Source organism: Cervus canadensis, chromosome 12, assembly GCF_019320065.1.
Source record: "Cervus canadensis isolate Bull #8, Minnesota chromosome 12, ASM1932006v1, whole genome shotgun sequence".
NCBI lineage: Eukaryota > Metazoa > Chordata > Mammalia > Artiodactyla > Cervidae > Cervus > Cervus canadensis.
In genome coordinates this window covers 51,866,090-51,881,519 of record NC_057397.1, presented here as the reverse complement: position 1 = coordinate 51,881,519, position 15,430 = coordinate 51,866,090, and the positions used below count along the sequence as shown (strand labels likewise).

Sequence of the window (15,430 nt, the reverse complement as noted above, 5' to 3'; positions counted from 1 at the left end):
GGACTCTGCCTCCTTTTTTTTTGTGAAAGGGGACACTTTATATGGAACAGATGGGCTGATGGCTTTGTGACAAACCAACTTCAGCAACTCTGTGGTAGGGGCGGGGCAGGAAAGAACATGTTCTCTGGCTTGGGAGGTGCTTCTCTATGCTTTACTTCTAAGTCTGGCACCAACTGGCCTGACTATTTTTTCATGTGGCTATGAGAAATGTGGAGGGTTAACCATTACAAGTTAGGAGAAAAAGTAAAGCGGTACCCCTCATGTTGATCCAGGGAATTCTTCACCAAGAACCTTCTGCAACCCAAGCTCTGTTGCAAGGGTTTTATGAACATTGTTTCACTTAACTTTGACCATCACAGCAACAAGATTTATGACAGTAAGGCTAGTCAGATGATCACTTTCTTTTTTATATGACGTGAAGTATGGGAAGTACTCAAGTTATGAGAAATAAATGAAGCTCAGCAGGGGGGAAAGGGCTTTCCAGGTGATGCTAGTGGTAAAGAACCCGCCTGCTAACGCAAGAGATGAAAGAGACTCATTTTCTATCCCTAGGTTGGGAAGATCCCCTGGGGGAGGGCATAGCAACCCACTTCAGTATTCTTGCCTGGAGAATCCCATGGACAGAAGAGCCTGGCGGGCTACACTCCAAGGGGTCACAAAGAGCTGGACTCGGCTGAAGCAACTTAGCACACATGCAAGCAGGGGAAAAAAGAAAAAAACTGGTCCAAGAACTCACAACTCAACTGGGATTTAAATCCAGGTCTCTTAACTCTACAGATATGTCTCCAGCTTTCCACAAATGGAATATATTGTTTTAGGTTTGTAAACAGGTATACTAGCTACTGGCTAGGTATGTGGTTATTAACCTGAAGAATTCACCACCAACTTCTTTAGTTTGGTGCTTGCACTAAGATGTATGATTAATGACATACAAATTAAATAAGGTGAGGATTTTGTAAGAACTCATCTGCTATACAAAATAAAGCAAAAACTCTTCAAGCTATCAAACACTACTCAAGTACAATCGAGTCTTGAAATATATTTCAGGAAATGAGTTACTAGACTGTTTGTAAGAGCTAACATTTAAAAAAGAAACTGCATGCCTTAAATGATCAATCCTGTCCCTTACATTTAGTTTAGTTCAAATGCTAACTTATGTGGGTACAAACTCATCATGGATGATGATAAAAAAAAAACAAAAAACATTTCAATGGAGAAACAGGATTCCATGCCTGTCAAGGCCATGCACAGGCAAATTTGATGCCGCCTTCCTAGCCCTCCCCAAGTCCCTTGGTTTGGTGGACAAGATGAATGCAGTCCACAGAGAGAGAGAATTCTGCTACCCCATGCCCCTTCCTGCAAACCTGAACCAGTAACTGGAAATGAGAGAAACGGGGAGGTGAAGACGGGATCCTCATAAAGTGCCCAGGGAAATTTCCCTTCCCCAGCCCTTGCCCTTTCCTTCAGGTACCATCCTCACCCTGGCCCTCACCATCTTCATCATCATTGTTACAGGCTGAACAGTGTCCCCCTCCAATTCACAGGTGGAAGCTCTGACTCCCAGCACCTAAGAATGTGACTGTATTTGGAAATAGGGCTTTAAAAAGGGTATTTCTGTTAAAACAATGTGCTAGGGTGGGCCTCAATCCAATTTGACTAGTGTGCTTATAGGAAGAGGGAATTTGGACACAGACACAGAGAAAAGACTATGTGAGGAAAGAAGGACGAGATGGGCATCTACAAGTCAAGGAGACGGGCCGCCGCAAGAAGCCAGTCCTGCCAACACCTTGATCTTGGATTTCCAGCCTCCACGATAGTGGAAAGTGGATCTCTGCTGTTTAGAGCTCCTCAGTCTGTGTTTTTTTTTGTTATAACAGCCTGAGCAAACTGATATGATAATCACCATCGCCGCCACCACCACTACCATCGGCCACAGCAGCACCAGCATCTTGCCCGTTCATTAGTATTATTTTTATCACTACTGACTAAAAATAACCATCTAATGACTCTCTTCCTGAGTTCTGGGCACTGTGTTAAGAGGCTTCCCAGGTGGCGCTGGTAGTAAAGAAACTGCCGGCCAATACAGGAGACGTAAGAGACATAGATTCAATCCCAGTGTCAAGAAGATCCCTTAGAGAAGGGCATGGCATCCCACTCCAGTATTCTTTTCTGAAGAATCCCCATGGACAGAGGAGCCTGGTGGGCTAGTCCATAGGGTAGCAAAGATCTCTCAGTTCATTTAAATCAGGAAGGTAAATGCCATTATCACCCCATTTTCCAGAACAGGAAACTGAAGCTGGGAGTTCTGGGTCTTTCTTGTACCTAATAAATGATAGATGCTCAAGTCAAACCCAGGCCCATCTGACTCCAAATCCTGAGCTTTTTTTTTTTCTTTTCACTTCTAGGTGCCTCTAGTCAGATTAGAGTTTTGGTTTAAGAAGGAGAAATTCTCAGAAAGACCAGCGAGGTGGCTTCTAAGAGGAGGTCGTTTGTAAATCTTCCAAGTTTTGTTTGTGAAGTGTGAAAGTGTTAGTCCTCCAGTGTGCGGCGACCCTATAGACTGCAGCCTGCCAGACTCCTCTGTGGGTTGCCGTTTCCTTTGTTTGTGAAATCACCTGTCAAAAATATTCTCTTCAGGACTTCCCTGGTGGTTGAGTGGCTGAGATGCCTCGATTCTAATGCAGGGATGTGCTGCGTGCTAAGTCACTTCTGTTGTAGCTGAATTTTTGCCACCCCATGGACTGTGGCCCACCAGGCTCCTCTGTCCGTGGGATTCTCCAGACAAGAATACTGGAGTGGGTTGACGTTCCCTCCTTCAGGGGATCTGCCCAAACCAGGGATCAAACCCACATCTCTTGTGTCTCCTACATTGGCAGGCAGGCTCTTTACCACTTCAATTCCTAGTCAGGGAACTAGATCCCGCATGCTGCAACTTAAGATCCAGTACATGGCAATGAAGATCCTGTGTGCCACAACTAAGACCCAGCACAGCCCATAAATTATAAAAAAAAATTCTCTCCAGCTCCACCTGTTCTTCATTTCCCCCACCTCTTCACCAAATGTTCCCGCTAGCCTTCCTCCCAGGATCTAATTCTCCACAGAGAAAATTCATTTATTACAGGAGGCGTGAATCAATTAAAAGGAGTGTGTGTGTGTGTGTGTGTGTGTATGTGTGTGCAGGCACTAAGTTGCTTTAGTCATGCCCAACTCTTTGCGACCCAATGGATTATGGCCCACCAGGCTCCTCTGTCCATGGGATTCTCCAGGCAAGAATACTGGAGTGGGTTGCCATGCCCTCCTCCAGGGGATCCTGACCCAGTGATGGCACCTGCTTCTCTTAAACTCCTGCATTGGCAGGCAGGTTCTTGACCACTACCGCTACCTGTGAAGTCCAAAAGGATCATAAGCTCTTTAAAAGTTTAGCGTGGATACCGGGAAAGATTGAAGGTGGGAGGAGAAGGGGACGACAGAGGATGAGATGGTTGGATGGCATCACCGACTCAATGGACATGAGTTTGAGTAAGCTCCAGAAGTTGGTGATGGACAGGGAGGCCTGGCATGCTGCAGTCCATGGGGTCGCAAAGAGTGGGACACGACTGAGCAACTGAACTGAACTGAACTGAACCAGCCCATGCAGAGGAGTTGTCCTCAACACGTGGTCCTCTAGAACACACAGATTACGTGAAACACCTGCACCATTCCATCCCAGAAATCTACTGATGGTGCTCTGTCTGTGCCTGGGTCAGATTTTTAAAAAGTGAGCATAATGGACAGAACATTTGCCTATTTCAATTTCCTGTCTATTAAGCATATATTTGATTTGCACATAATTATATTAAGCTATTTTATGTTTAAAACATCAATTTTTCATCACTGAGGGAATTCATGGGTTCCAGACTAGAATATTTTCTCTAAGTCAGTCAGTATACCTGACATACCTTGGAATTTAACGACAGACTCAAATCCCTTTGAAATGCTTATTAAAATTGGTTTGCTCTTCAGGCCATTTCTTTTTTCTTTTGCTTCTCTGTTCTTTGATGCCTTGCACCATGGGTATGTGCTAATTCCTTGAATGGGTGAGGTAAATGGCTTATTCTCAGAGCAAGCCACATCTGATCTGTACAGAGAATGTTTATATTCTCATCCTGTGATCCCAGAGGCACTTTATTTCCAAATTACATGGTATTTGGAGATAGAACAACTGTTCTTCACTGCAGACTTCCCTATTTAGTTACAAGTTTGTCTGGCTTCAGCTTTGTTTTTAACAATAAAACTCTGCACTGTGGGCCTCAGATCCCTTTATAATACATCTTCTGCTCACCCAAGAGAAGTGGGAAACATTTGCTTGCTCAGTCCTGGAAATGCAAGCAGTTAGAAACTAAACAGCTTTTCTCCAGAAAAGGGACCTTAAGAATCATGTGGTCCAACCTCCTTCTTACACATTTGGACATTGTGGCCCAGGACAGTCAAGGGACCAATCACCCCCAGGGTCATGTGACTCACTCCATCACTTTGTTCAGGTCCCTGCCCAGAGCTCACCTCATCACAGAGTCTCCCAGAACCAGCCTGTTCAGAATATACCACACACTGTGGGTCTCTGTATCCTTTTTCTGCATGTTTTTTAAAAAATATTTATATTATTTACATGCATAATCTTTCTCTCTTAGAACAAATATAGTTCTCCTAAGTTTTGTTTACTGCCATATCTCTAGAAACTGCCTCAAAATAGATGCTCAATAAATTCTAATTGAATAAATGAAGCTACAGATGGCAGCAGAGAATCCTGGGGCTGACAACCTGTCCCACCAAATGTGAAAGGTGGCCCCCTTTTTCCTCATGGTCCTTCTCTCCCCCAATCCAAACAGCACCGATGGCAAGCTGATGTTTACTGTGCTTCAAACACAGTAAACACACTTCACTCAATTAACTAATTTAACCCTAACTATAAACCCTCAGGGCTTCCCAGGTGGCTGAGCAGTAAAGAACCTGCCTGCCAAAGCAGGAGATGTGGGTTCAATACCTAGGATCGGAAGATCCCCTGGAGAAGGAAATGGCAACCCACTCCAGTATTCTTGCCTGGGAAATCTCATGGACAGAGGAGCCTGGCAGGCTCCAGTCCATGGGGTCACAGAAGAATCAGACACGACTCAGCAACTAAACAACAACAAATAAACCCTCCAATGTGGGTATGACTGTTACCCTACTTTCCAGATGAGGACACTCAGGCATAGAGAAGCTGAACAACGTGCTGGGGGGCCACGAGGCCTGGGGTTGGTGGTGCTGGCATTCCAAGAGCCCACACAGGTCACTATTTTGTTAGACTTCTTCTTTTGGGGGGTAGGGGGCATCGCGACCTATGAACTTTATTACCTTCTTCACCCCTTCCCCAGGTGAATACTGGGGGTGGCCCAGAGGGCCAAAAAGGAAGCTCAACTAGAGGCAAGAAAGGGTGAAGTCAGAGGCTTTGCGGCCAAGAGGACAGATTCAAGAAGGGGTAGGCTGGGTGGGAAGTGGGAGACAGCCAGCCTGATCCCCAGGTCAGCACAGGGTCGGGGCCGGAGGAGCAGGACTCCCCGAGCAGGGGACAGGATGAGGGGGCGCCCCGCATGGGCGCACGCGGGGCCAACCACGTGACCACGGCAGGTAAGGCTGGGCAAAGTACGAACCGTGAATCACTGAAAAACGCCACCAACCCCAAACCCATTCACTGAAGAATCATGAAATGGAAATGGACAGCAGTAAAGCCAGGTGTCCAGGAAAACAGGTTAAGGACAGGTAAGCCACCCGTGCATCGCGTCTTAACGAGGACAGAGCGGGAGCTGGGGGCGGGCCTACTTGCGTGAGAAAGAGGACCGCTTGCTCCCGGCGGCAGACATGGGGACCTCAGGAGCCGAGATGCTGCCGGTGCTGCTCGAGGAGCTAAAATCGGCTTCACTACCTGAAAAAACAAAGGCGGGGGAGAAGCATGAAGGGCAGGAAGCTCGCAACCCGAGAGCCCGCTGGCCGATGCCCTGCCCTCTGAGGTCCCCGGCTCCCGCGTTTGCACACGGACGCAGCATGTGGCGGGGTTCCAGCGCTCCTAGGCTCCCAGCATTTTCCTCAAAGCCGGCGAGAGGAGGCGCAGGCATGAAGACGGCGCCGCCTAAACACAGCCTGGAAGCACCGGGAGGCCGGTTTCATAGATGCCGGGCTTCCCGCGGACGAGCTGCGGTCACCCGGTCGGGAGACAGCGCCCGCCGCTCCCTCCCGGTTCCCCGGGCGCGCCCGGAACATGAACGCCCCGACCCCAACGTTTCGGCAGCATGAAAAGCATGCTTGTCAGCCCCAGAGCGGTTTTTCCAGGAGAGTTTATCTTTCGACTTTGCAATCGGCTAGCCATACTCGAATTTGGCACGTTAGGGTCTGGAGATAATCAACCGGCTCGAAATAGGAGGAAAGCCAGCGCTCCAGATAACAGCTCCAAGCCCCGCTATCTGATCCTCCACTTCTCTGACCGCAGCTGCAGCTTTTCTATGAAGAACACAACCTTAACAGAAGAGCAGGAACTTAACATTTCCAGAGAGCTGTGAAAATAGTTCACAGTGACCAGTGATGGAACCTGTGAATGATAATTGAAATTTGAAACCGCAGTTTTTGGGGGTGGGTGCAAGGGTTGTTTATTAGTTTACAAAGATCACTACGTTTTAAGTACAGACTAGGGTTCAGTGTATAATTGAAAACATGCTGTGTGGTGGAATAATTAACATAAATTCATTTTTAACAAAACAAAGTTTTGAAATAGTAATAATAAAAACATTTCATGGATTGCCTGGAAGTTCGGGGGCGTGGAAGAGGTAACAGGACAACAGGAAGAAAAAAAAGAGGATTTTTTTTTTTTTTTAAGATGAAATTCCAAATGCTTTTGGAAAAATCAATAGAGGTACACAATTTTATTTGATCTTGTTTCTCAACTCCTATGCCACAATTTGTGACTCTTCTGGCCTAGAACTCAGAACCAGATCACATTTCTGATTGAGGAAAATATGAATAATCTAAATCCCTTGAGTTTCTGATAGGCAGTGACTAGTAATCATTTATTTTTAATTTAATTTTATTTTTTAGGCTGCGTTGTGTGCATGTAGGAGCTTAGTTCCCCAACCAGGGGTCAAACCCATGCCCCCTGCTTTGGATGCACAGAACTCTAACCACCGAAGTCCTGATGATTGTGACTCTTTATTGAGAACCTACTAGGTTCCAGGCCCTTGTTCAGGATTCTTTCTATTCCTTGACCTATTAATCTTGACATCTTTGTAAGGCAGATATTAATCTTGTCTTCTACTGTTGAGGAAACAAAAGCTGATTTATTTGCCTAAGGCTTGTGGGTGATGAATTCTGTCCCGGACCAAATCCCCATGCTACCCCTGTGATAACATGTCCCAAGAAGACCGTAAAAGAAGCGGGAGCTGGGGAGGTTCCTGAATAAACTACCATCTTCCCGACAGCCAAGATGAGCCACGAGGACAAGAGGCGGTCAGAGCAGCCCACTGGTGAACAGATGCTCTTACTGACGGCATGTTTTGGTTTTGCTGAAGGGGGAGGCAAGTAACAGCAAGGCAAAGAGAAAGATCCCTTGTCTGATTTCTAGGACCTCTTGGGAAGGTCAGCCTCTTCTGGAAGAGAGATCAGGAAGGACCTCTTAGGGCAGATGACAGCTGTGAATCCCAGCTCCCAGCAGAATTCTGGGAGGATTAAGGTAGCAATTTATCAGAACCTGGGCTGGCTATTCCTTCTGGATTTCAGAGACTTTGTCTAATGATGTAATGAACTCCCAGAAGCTCCTTGAACTTAATTAGTTGCCTCTGAGCAATGCGTTGGCTAAACTATAGTATTTCACAGTTTCAAGGACTCATGATTGGTAATGCTACCCAGGAACACAGTAGTCCTGACAGTCTACTCCAACTTTGTCTGCTAGCAAATTACCAGGTTGGTTATAAAATGATAAAGGTGGATGATTTTCAAAAAATAGGTCCTGTGGTTGCAGCCATCAGGGGTAAGATATTATTTTCTGATGTAAAATTATTACTCTGAGACACCCAATTTTCATTCTTTAAAAGGTATGCAAAGACCCATCAATATAATTTAACTGCTTGCATAAGAATGGAAATTCTAGAACAGAAACAGACGTTTGCTGAAAATCCATTGTTATTTAACGATGCCTCTGACCTGAAATTTGTGTTTGTGTGTGTGTGCTAAGTTGCTTCAGTCTTGTCTGGCTCTTTGTAACCCTGACCCCATGGACTGTAATCTATCAGACTCTTCTGTCCATGGGATTCTCTGGGCAATAAAACTAGAGTGGGTTGTCATGCCCTCCTCCAGGGCATCTTCTTGCCCCAGGATCGAACCCGCATCTCTTATGTCTCCTGCACTGGCAGGTGGGTTCTTTACCACTGGCACCACCAGGGAAGCCCCTCTGCAGTAATTATGTACCCTGAACTGAAGGGACCACCTTGTTCTAAATTTATTGCTACTGGTACTCAATATATTGACTTGTTAGTGTTTGCAAGGCCTTAGGGCACTTTGATCCTGTGTTTTTCTAACTTATCTTGTGCACATCAGAAAGATACTGAGAAGGCCCATTCAGGGTACAACTGTATTCAGGACTATCTGAGTAATATTATAGTGAGGAATGTAAATGCTACTTACCTATTTCTGTTGATGACTTTTAAAAATATCAACTATTTACAGTTTGCTTATTGTTATGTAAAATCAATGCACTCTTTTTAAAAAAGGTATATACAGAAAAATCAATTTTACTATGGCATCTGAATATATTCTCCCCGTTCACTAAACAGGATAACTAAGAGGACAGCTGGAGACCTGAAAACCTCTTATGTATCTATTAGCTGCAACAAAGATACCAAGAAGGAGAGGCACTCTTTATGTATTCCCTTTAAACAGTGTATACAACTAGGTGATTGCAGGGGGTACTGTATGTAGTTCAATGCTCCTGTGGGTTACATAGAATCATACAAAGAGAGTTCCTAACCTAAAAACAAAAGCCCTGAGTCAGGCAGCCCAGGTTCAAATCCCACCTCTACTGCTTATGAGCTGGAAGACGTAGTAGGCACATTACTTCACCTCACTCTGCCTCGATTTCTTAATCTGTAAATGGAGATTGATAATCATAGCACCCGCCTCATGGGGTTATTGTAAGCAATGAGTATCTACCTCCTGTCTCAGAAAAACACCTGATCTGTTGTAAGCGCCCAATAAATGTTAGCTGTTATTATTACTCTGCAGGACTTAAAAAGACAACTTTTATTATACTATGCATTTCTTTTGTGGAAGATTTAGAAAACGGCAATGATCCAGAGGGGAAAATATAGTCTGTAATTCCATCACCAAAAACTAACCTTTTGGTATATAACTATTCAGCATTCATACTTAATACATTATTATGTAACCTAATTGTTTTTCTTTTAATATATGAATAACTTTACAACATGGCACATTTTGTTTTATTGAATCAATGAATATGTAGGCCACGTCCATTTTTCTATCATTAATAGCAAACATTATGTACCAGAAACCATCCTGAGCATCTTTTACATGTTAAGTCACTTATTTTTCATGACAGGACAGACTCTATGTGGTAGGGACAGCTATCAGTCCATTTTAGAGATAAGGGAGAGAAACTGAGTGACACATAGCAGGTGACACAATAAGAATAAGATCCAAGAGGGAAACCAAGCTGTCTAACCCCAGAGCGCCTGCTCTTGAACCCACGTGGGCTTAATGGGTACCCTTGAGCATACAGATTTACATTCTTGTTTGATTATTTCCTTAGAATAAATTCCTAAAAGTAGAACATTTAAACCAAAGTGTATACTCATTTTGAGACTTTTAATATATATTCCATAGGAATCTTTTGGATGGCATGAGGCTAAAGCAGGTTTGAGGGACAAGGAAGTATTTGCCTCCATCTGCTGGTATGTAGACACCTATTGGTAAATCTCTGATGTCACAGGGACTGCTTCAGCAAAGCACAGGGAAAAATATTTGGCCACTGAAGAGCTGTGCTTGAAAAGCTGAAGGGAATTTTAAAATGTGTATATCCAAGTCAATATCCTCATCAATACTGTCTTCGATCAGGTACTGGGGTAGGTGGAGCAGGACCCCAGGACTGAAAGGGAGGATGCACTTGATGGCCTTTGAGATACCCTGCAATGCTGATGTCTGGTGATCACACACCCTGGGCAGCAGACAGCACCTCCCGGCCATAAAGGAGCTGCGCTTGCCGGCCTGCAGAAGCTCTGTGGGTTTTTGTTCAGTGGTGCTGCTGGATCCTCTTGAGAGGCCTTACTTTTATTCATAACCTTAGGGTAATGAGCATTCTGTGCATGTGATGGTAAGGCTGGGAATTAGAGAAGGAAGGGAAAATGGAAACAAAAAATATGGGCAAAATTTACGGATAACTAGATGTATTTTTTTTAAACACTGTCTGTGATCCAGTCTCTTAGGACGTTATTATTTTTGCCTGCTTTCAGGACACTGTGGATTCCTCATTCATCAGAATATCACACAGGCCTCTGAGAACAGAGAACTCCTAACGTCTACGAAGTGGTAATAACGCCATCCTAAACCAGTGCTTCAAGCAACCCCAAACCTTCCTTTATCCTTTGTTACCACAAAACAATCAGATTGATTCAGATTGGCCACCTATATATCCACCTCAAACAGAATCAGCAAATTAAAAAAACAAACCCAGGACCCCCATCAATTCATCTTCCCATCCCCTGTCCCCACACACAGATACACAGATCTTCTATTTAAAGGTCTCTAGGGAAGGGAGAGGAGCCATTTTCACTAAGGCCAAGCAGCGCTATAAGAAGCAGCTGGAGCAGTGGACATGTGTAATTACAGATGAAGCTACTCCAAGTCTGTTCAGTAGCACTGACTCCTAGCTGCAGAGTTTAGCTCTGGGGGCCCAGCCAAGGAATCCAAAACATGCTTCACAGCCGAAAAAGGATTTTTGTTTTAGTTATTGCAAACTAATCCCAAAACTTCCATAGGTATTTATGTCAGAAAGGGAATATTTGATCTAAAGATCAACAAATTGATTGAAATATATCTATAAATATGTAATAAATATTTTCTTTCAGTTTATTATTTGTCTTTGAGTCTACTGCATTTTTATGTACTTAGATTTTATGTTTATAGTTATGTAGTTAGATTTAACAATACAAAATTATTCACTTCTACATATTTGAAATTTGAACTTCTGTTTATAAACGTTTATATATGCTTTTAAATGTATGGCAGTTCCATACGAACATCAATCAGAATGAATATAAATCCTTTCTGTAATTATAAAATGGAAAAGGTACTTACAACCTTTCAGGAAGACATGATCTGATATGCAAGAATTCTTGCATATCAGATCACGTCTGATGTAGAAGTGAATAATTTTGTATTGATAAATCTAACTACATAACTATACACATAAATCTAACTACATGAAAATAAAATAGCAGAGTCAAAGATAAATAATAAACTGAACGAAAATATTTATAACATATTTATAGATAAAGGGCTAATTTCCTTAATTTACCAAAAGTGCAAACAAATTAGGAAAAAAAGAGAGAAAAAAAGAACAGAAAAATGGGCAAAGGACAAAAAGAGAAAAACAAACAACCGATACACCTGAAATGCCATACAATCTCACTTACAAAATTAAGAATGGAAATAAAAAAGATTTTTTTTCATCAGATCGGAAGAAAAAAAAAAGTCAGAGTTTGATAACACTGGTTCTGTTAAGGGTTTGGGGCAAAACACTAGTGTGAATTGACGCAATGTGCATAAAAAAGAAAACTGTACTGCTGGAAACTTATCCTGCACATAAGCATCCCAAAAGACAAGTGAATTGTCCATCAATACTGACAGCTTAAGTCAGGCAGTACAGCAAACTAAATGGATACTCTACACTCATGAAAAGGGGTGACATGCACCTGTGTGTGCTGAGATGAAAAGACCTATTACTCGACCAGAAAAGCAAGATAAAGAAGTGTGGGTGTGGCATGCTTGCTTCTCTGTAAATAAATCTTTAAATCATGTATAACCTGCTACATGTATAGAACATTTTTCTTGAGGAACAAAAAGAGATCTGGTAATAATGGTTTCCCTTGAAAATAGGACAATGAGGATATAAAGAGACTCTTATTTTCATTTTATAACTTCCTGGGCCATCTGGCTTTTCTACCACGTGCATGTATTACTCTTGTTATAAAAATTATAAGTAGGGGAATAGTACAGTTATGGACAATTGATTTTTTCCTTGAAAGTCTAAGACTTTGAAGGCAAATCATCATAATAAAAGTAATCACACCATATAATGCAGTATTATGAGGGTTTGGGAATCAAGCCACTTGGGTTTGAATTACGGCTCTTCTGTTAACTCCTTGGAGTCTCGAGCAAGTTGTTTACCCTCTCTCTGCCTCAGTTTCCTCATCTGTAAAACAGGGATGAAAATATTAAGAGTAGGTAGTGCTAAGGGACTGTGGGGATTAGGTGAAACAGGAAAAGATATGAAGACAGTGCCTGGCGCACAGCAAGCACTCATTACAGGAAAGCTATTATTATTTCTAAGTAGAATTATTATTACTAGCTAGAATTATTTCTAACTAGAATTACTGGTACCGTGGCTTGAGGGCTGGAAGAGGGCTTTTTCAGGCATCGTTCCCTTAAAAAGCCCCACAACAGGAAATGCTTTATCTCACTTGAGTCAGGCATTTTGATGGTCACTCTTTACAAACGGTGGTCTTCCCTCAGTGGAGAGCATGTTTCTATTTTTAACCGTATGTGTGTACGTGTGTGTGTACACAATAGAGTATGTAATAAAGATCCACAGTCCTGAGCTTCCCTGGTGGTCCAGTGGTTAAGAATCTGCCTCGAAATGCAAGGGACACTGGTTCGATCCCTGGTCCAGGAAGATCCCACATGCCAAGAAGCAACTAAGTCAGTGCATCACAACTACTGAGCCTGTGCTCTAGAGCCCATGTGCCACAGCAACTGAAGCCCGGACCCCTGGAGCCTGTGCTCTGTAACAAAAGAAGCCACAGAAATGAGAACCCTGCACCCTGCAACGAGGAGTAGCTCCCGCTCGTTACAACTAGAGAAAAAGCCCACACAGCAATGAGGACCCAGCACAGCCAAAAATAAATAAATAAATCAGATTATATTAAAAAAAAAAAATCCATGGTCCTAAAACAAACTCCCCATGGATGGCCTCCAAGAATCTCTAGAGTTGCTCCTGCATTAGAAGCCTGCTTTCAGAAAAGCCCAGGGAGAATGCACACACCTTTACAACAGCTCAAGTCTTGGCAAAGGCCAGTCCCCTGAGAAAGGGAGGGAGGGAGACTGGGAGAGGAGGCATAGAGGGCCAACAGGTCAAGGATAACACCATCGGGTTCGCTCCTTTATCTTGGCCTGGCTCAGCTACCTGTATTTGGCAGAAATACAATCTACCTGCCAACCAAGAAAAGTGTATGGAAGAAATGATAAGCAAAGAGCAGAGTATAAATAAACTTCCAGAAGGGAAGAGAAAGTGAACATTTCTGACCAGGGTAAAAAGCTTATTAATCTCCCACAGGGCCTGAGGATATAACTAGCATCTTTCTACCTCACCTCCCAGGAAAATTAAGACACTGCATTGGTCAACTTCAGCAGAGTACAGGGCAGGAGAATGGGTCCATTTGGCTTCGTGAACAATCATCCAAGTTCCCTGGGCCTGTTATCTTCGTTACTAATAAATGTGATCCTGCCGATTTATCAGAGATGGCCAAGAGGTGGATGATAGGGATCAATCAGTTCAATCTAAGGCCAATCAGATGCCCCTGGGGTCCTCTGGCACCACTGCCAGGCACAACTCAGCATGCCCAGAAGGGGGCGCCAGCCTGAAAGTTCACACACCAACAAGCTCTGCCCAAAGAAGGCTCTACAAAGCCTGGCTCCACCTCTCACTAGCCGTGTGTTCTTGGCCAAGTGTTTTTAACCTCTGTAAACCTTAGTTTCCTTATTTATTTATGGAGGATATGTGTGTATCTGTGTGTATGTATATGGGCTTCATAGGTGGCACTAGTGGTAAAGAACCTAAATGTAGGATGTGACGTAACAGACTAGGGCTCGATGCCTGGGTTGGAAAAATCCGCTGGAGGAGGATATGGCTACTCGCTCCAGTGTTATTGCCCAGAGAAGCCCATGAACAGAGGAGCCTGGTAAGTTATAAGCCATATTGCAAAGAATCTGACATGATTGAAGCGACTTAGCAGGTAGGAAGCAGGCATATATATGTGTGTGTGTGTGTGTGTGTGTAAAACATCTGTTGGATGAGTGCCAGAAAAACATCTACTTCTGCTTTATTGACTATGCCAAAGCCTTTGACTGTGTGAATCACAACAAACTGTGGAAAATTCTTAAAGAGACGGGAATACTAGACTGCCTGGCTTGCCTCCTGAGAAATCTGAATGCAGGTCAGGAAGCAACAGTTAGAACTGGACATGGAACGATGGACTGGTTTCAAATCGGGAAAGGAGTACGTCAAGGCTGTATATTGTCACCCTGCTTATTTAACTTATATGCAGAATACATCATGCGAAATGCGGGGCTGGATGAAGCACAAACTGGAATCAAGATTGCCGGAAGAAATATCGATAACCTCAGATATGCAGATAACACCACCCTTATGGCAGAAAGTGAAGAAGAACTAAAGAGTCTTTTGATGAAAGTGAAAGAGGAGAATGAAAAAGTTGGCTTAAAACTCAACATTCAGAAAACTAAGATCATGGCATCTGGTCCCATCACTTCATGTCAAATAGATGGGGAAACAATGGAAACAGGTGAGAGACTTTATTTTTTTGGGCTCCAAAATCACTACAGATGGTGACTGCAGCCATGAAATTAAAAGATGATTGCTCCTTGGAAGAAAAGTTATGACCAACCTAGAGAGCATATTAAAAAGCAGAGACATTACCTTACCAACAAAGGTTCATCTAGTCAAAGCTATGGTTTTTTCAGAAGTCATGTATGGATGTGAGAGTTGGACTATAAAGTTGAGTGCTGAAAAATTAATGCTTTTGAACTGTGGTATTGGAGAAGACTCTTGAGAGTCCCTTGGACTGCAAGGAGATCCAACCAGTCCATCTTAAAGGAAATCAGTCCTGAATATTCATTGGAAGGACTGATGCTGAAGCTGAAACTCCAATACTTGGACCACCTGATGCAAAGAACTGACCAATTTGAAAAGACCCTGATTCTGGGAAAGATTGAAGGCAGGAGAAGGGGACAACAGAGGATGAGATGGTTGGATGGCATCACTGTCCATCACTTATGGACATGAGTTTGATTAGACTCCAGGAGATGGTGTTGGACAGGGAGGCCTGGCATGCTGCAGTCC

The 15,430-nt window shown here is 43.4% G+C and overlaps 1 protein-coding gene across 13 annotated transcripts in view; it reads right to left on the bottom strand.

Annotated features, from left to right (window-relative positions):
- Positions 1 to 15,430, bottom strand: part of SYBU (syntabulin) — a 122,141-nt gene that overhangs the window by 8,901 nt on the left and 97,810 nt on the right. For 12 of the 13 annotated variants that reach the window (XM_043483629.1, XM_043483619.1, XM_043483625.1 and 9 more), the window contains one exon: positions 5,836 to 5,938. In XM_043483629.1, coding sequence (XP_043339564.1) covers positions 5,836 to 5,938 — 103 coding nt within the window. Of the gene's footprint in view, positions 1 to 5,835; positions 5,939 to 6,381; positions 6,595 to 15,430 lie in introns of those variants that run through there. The other variant, XM_043483631.1, reaches the window with a different exon arrangement.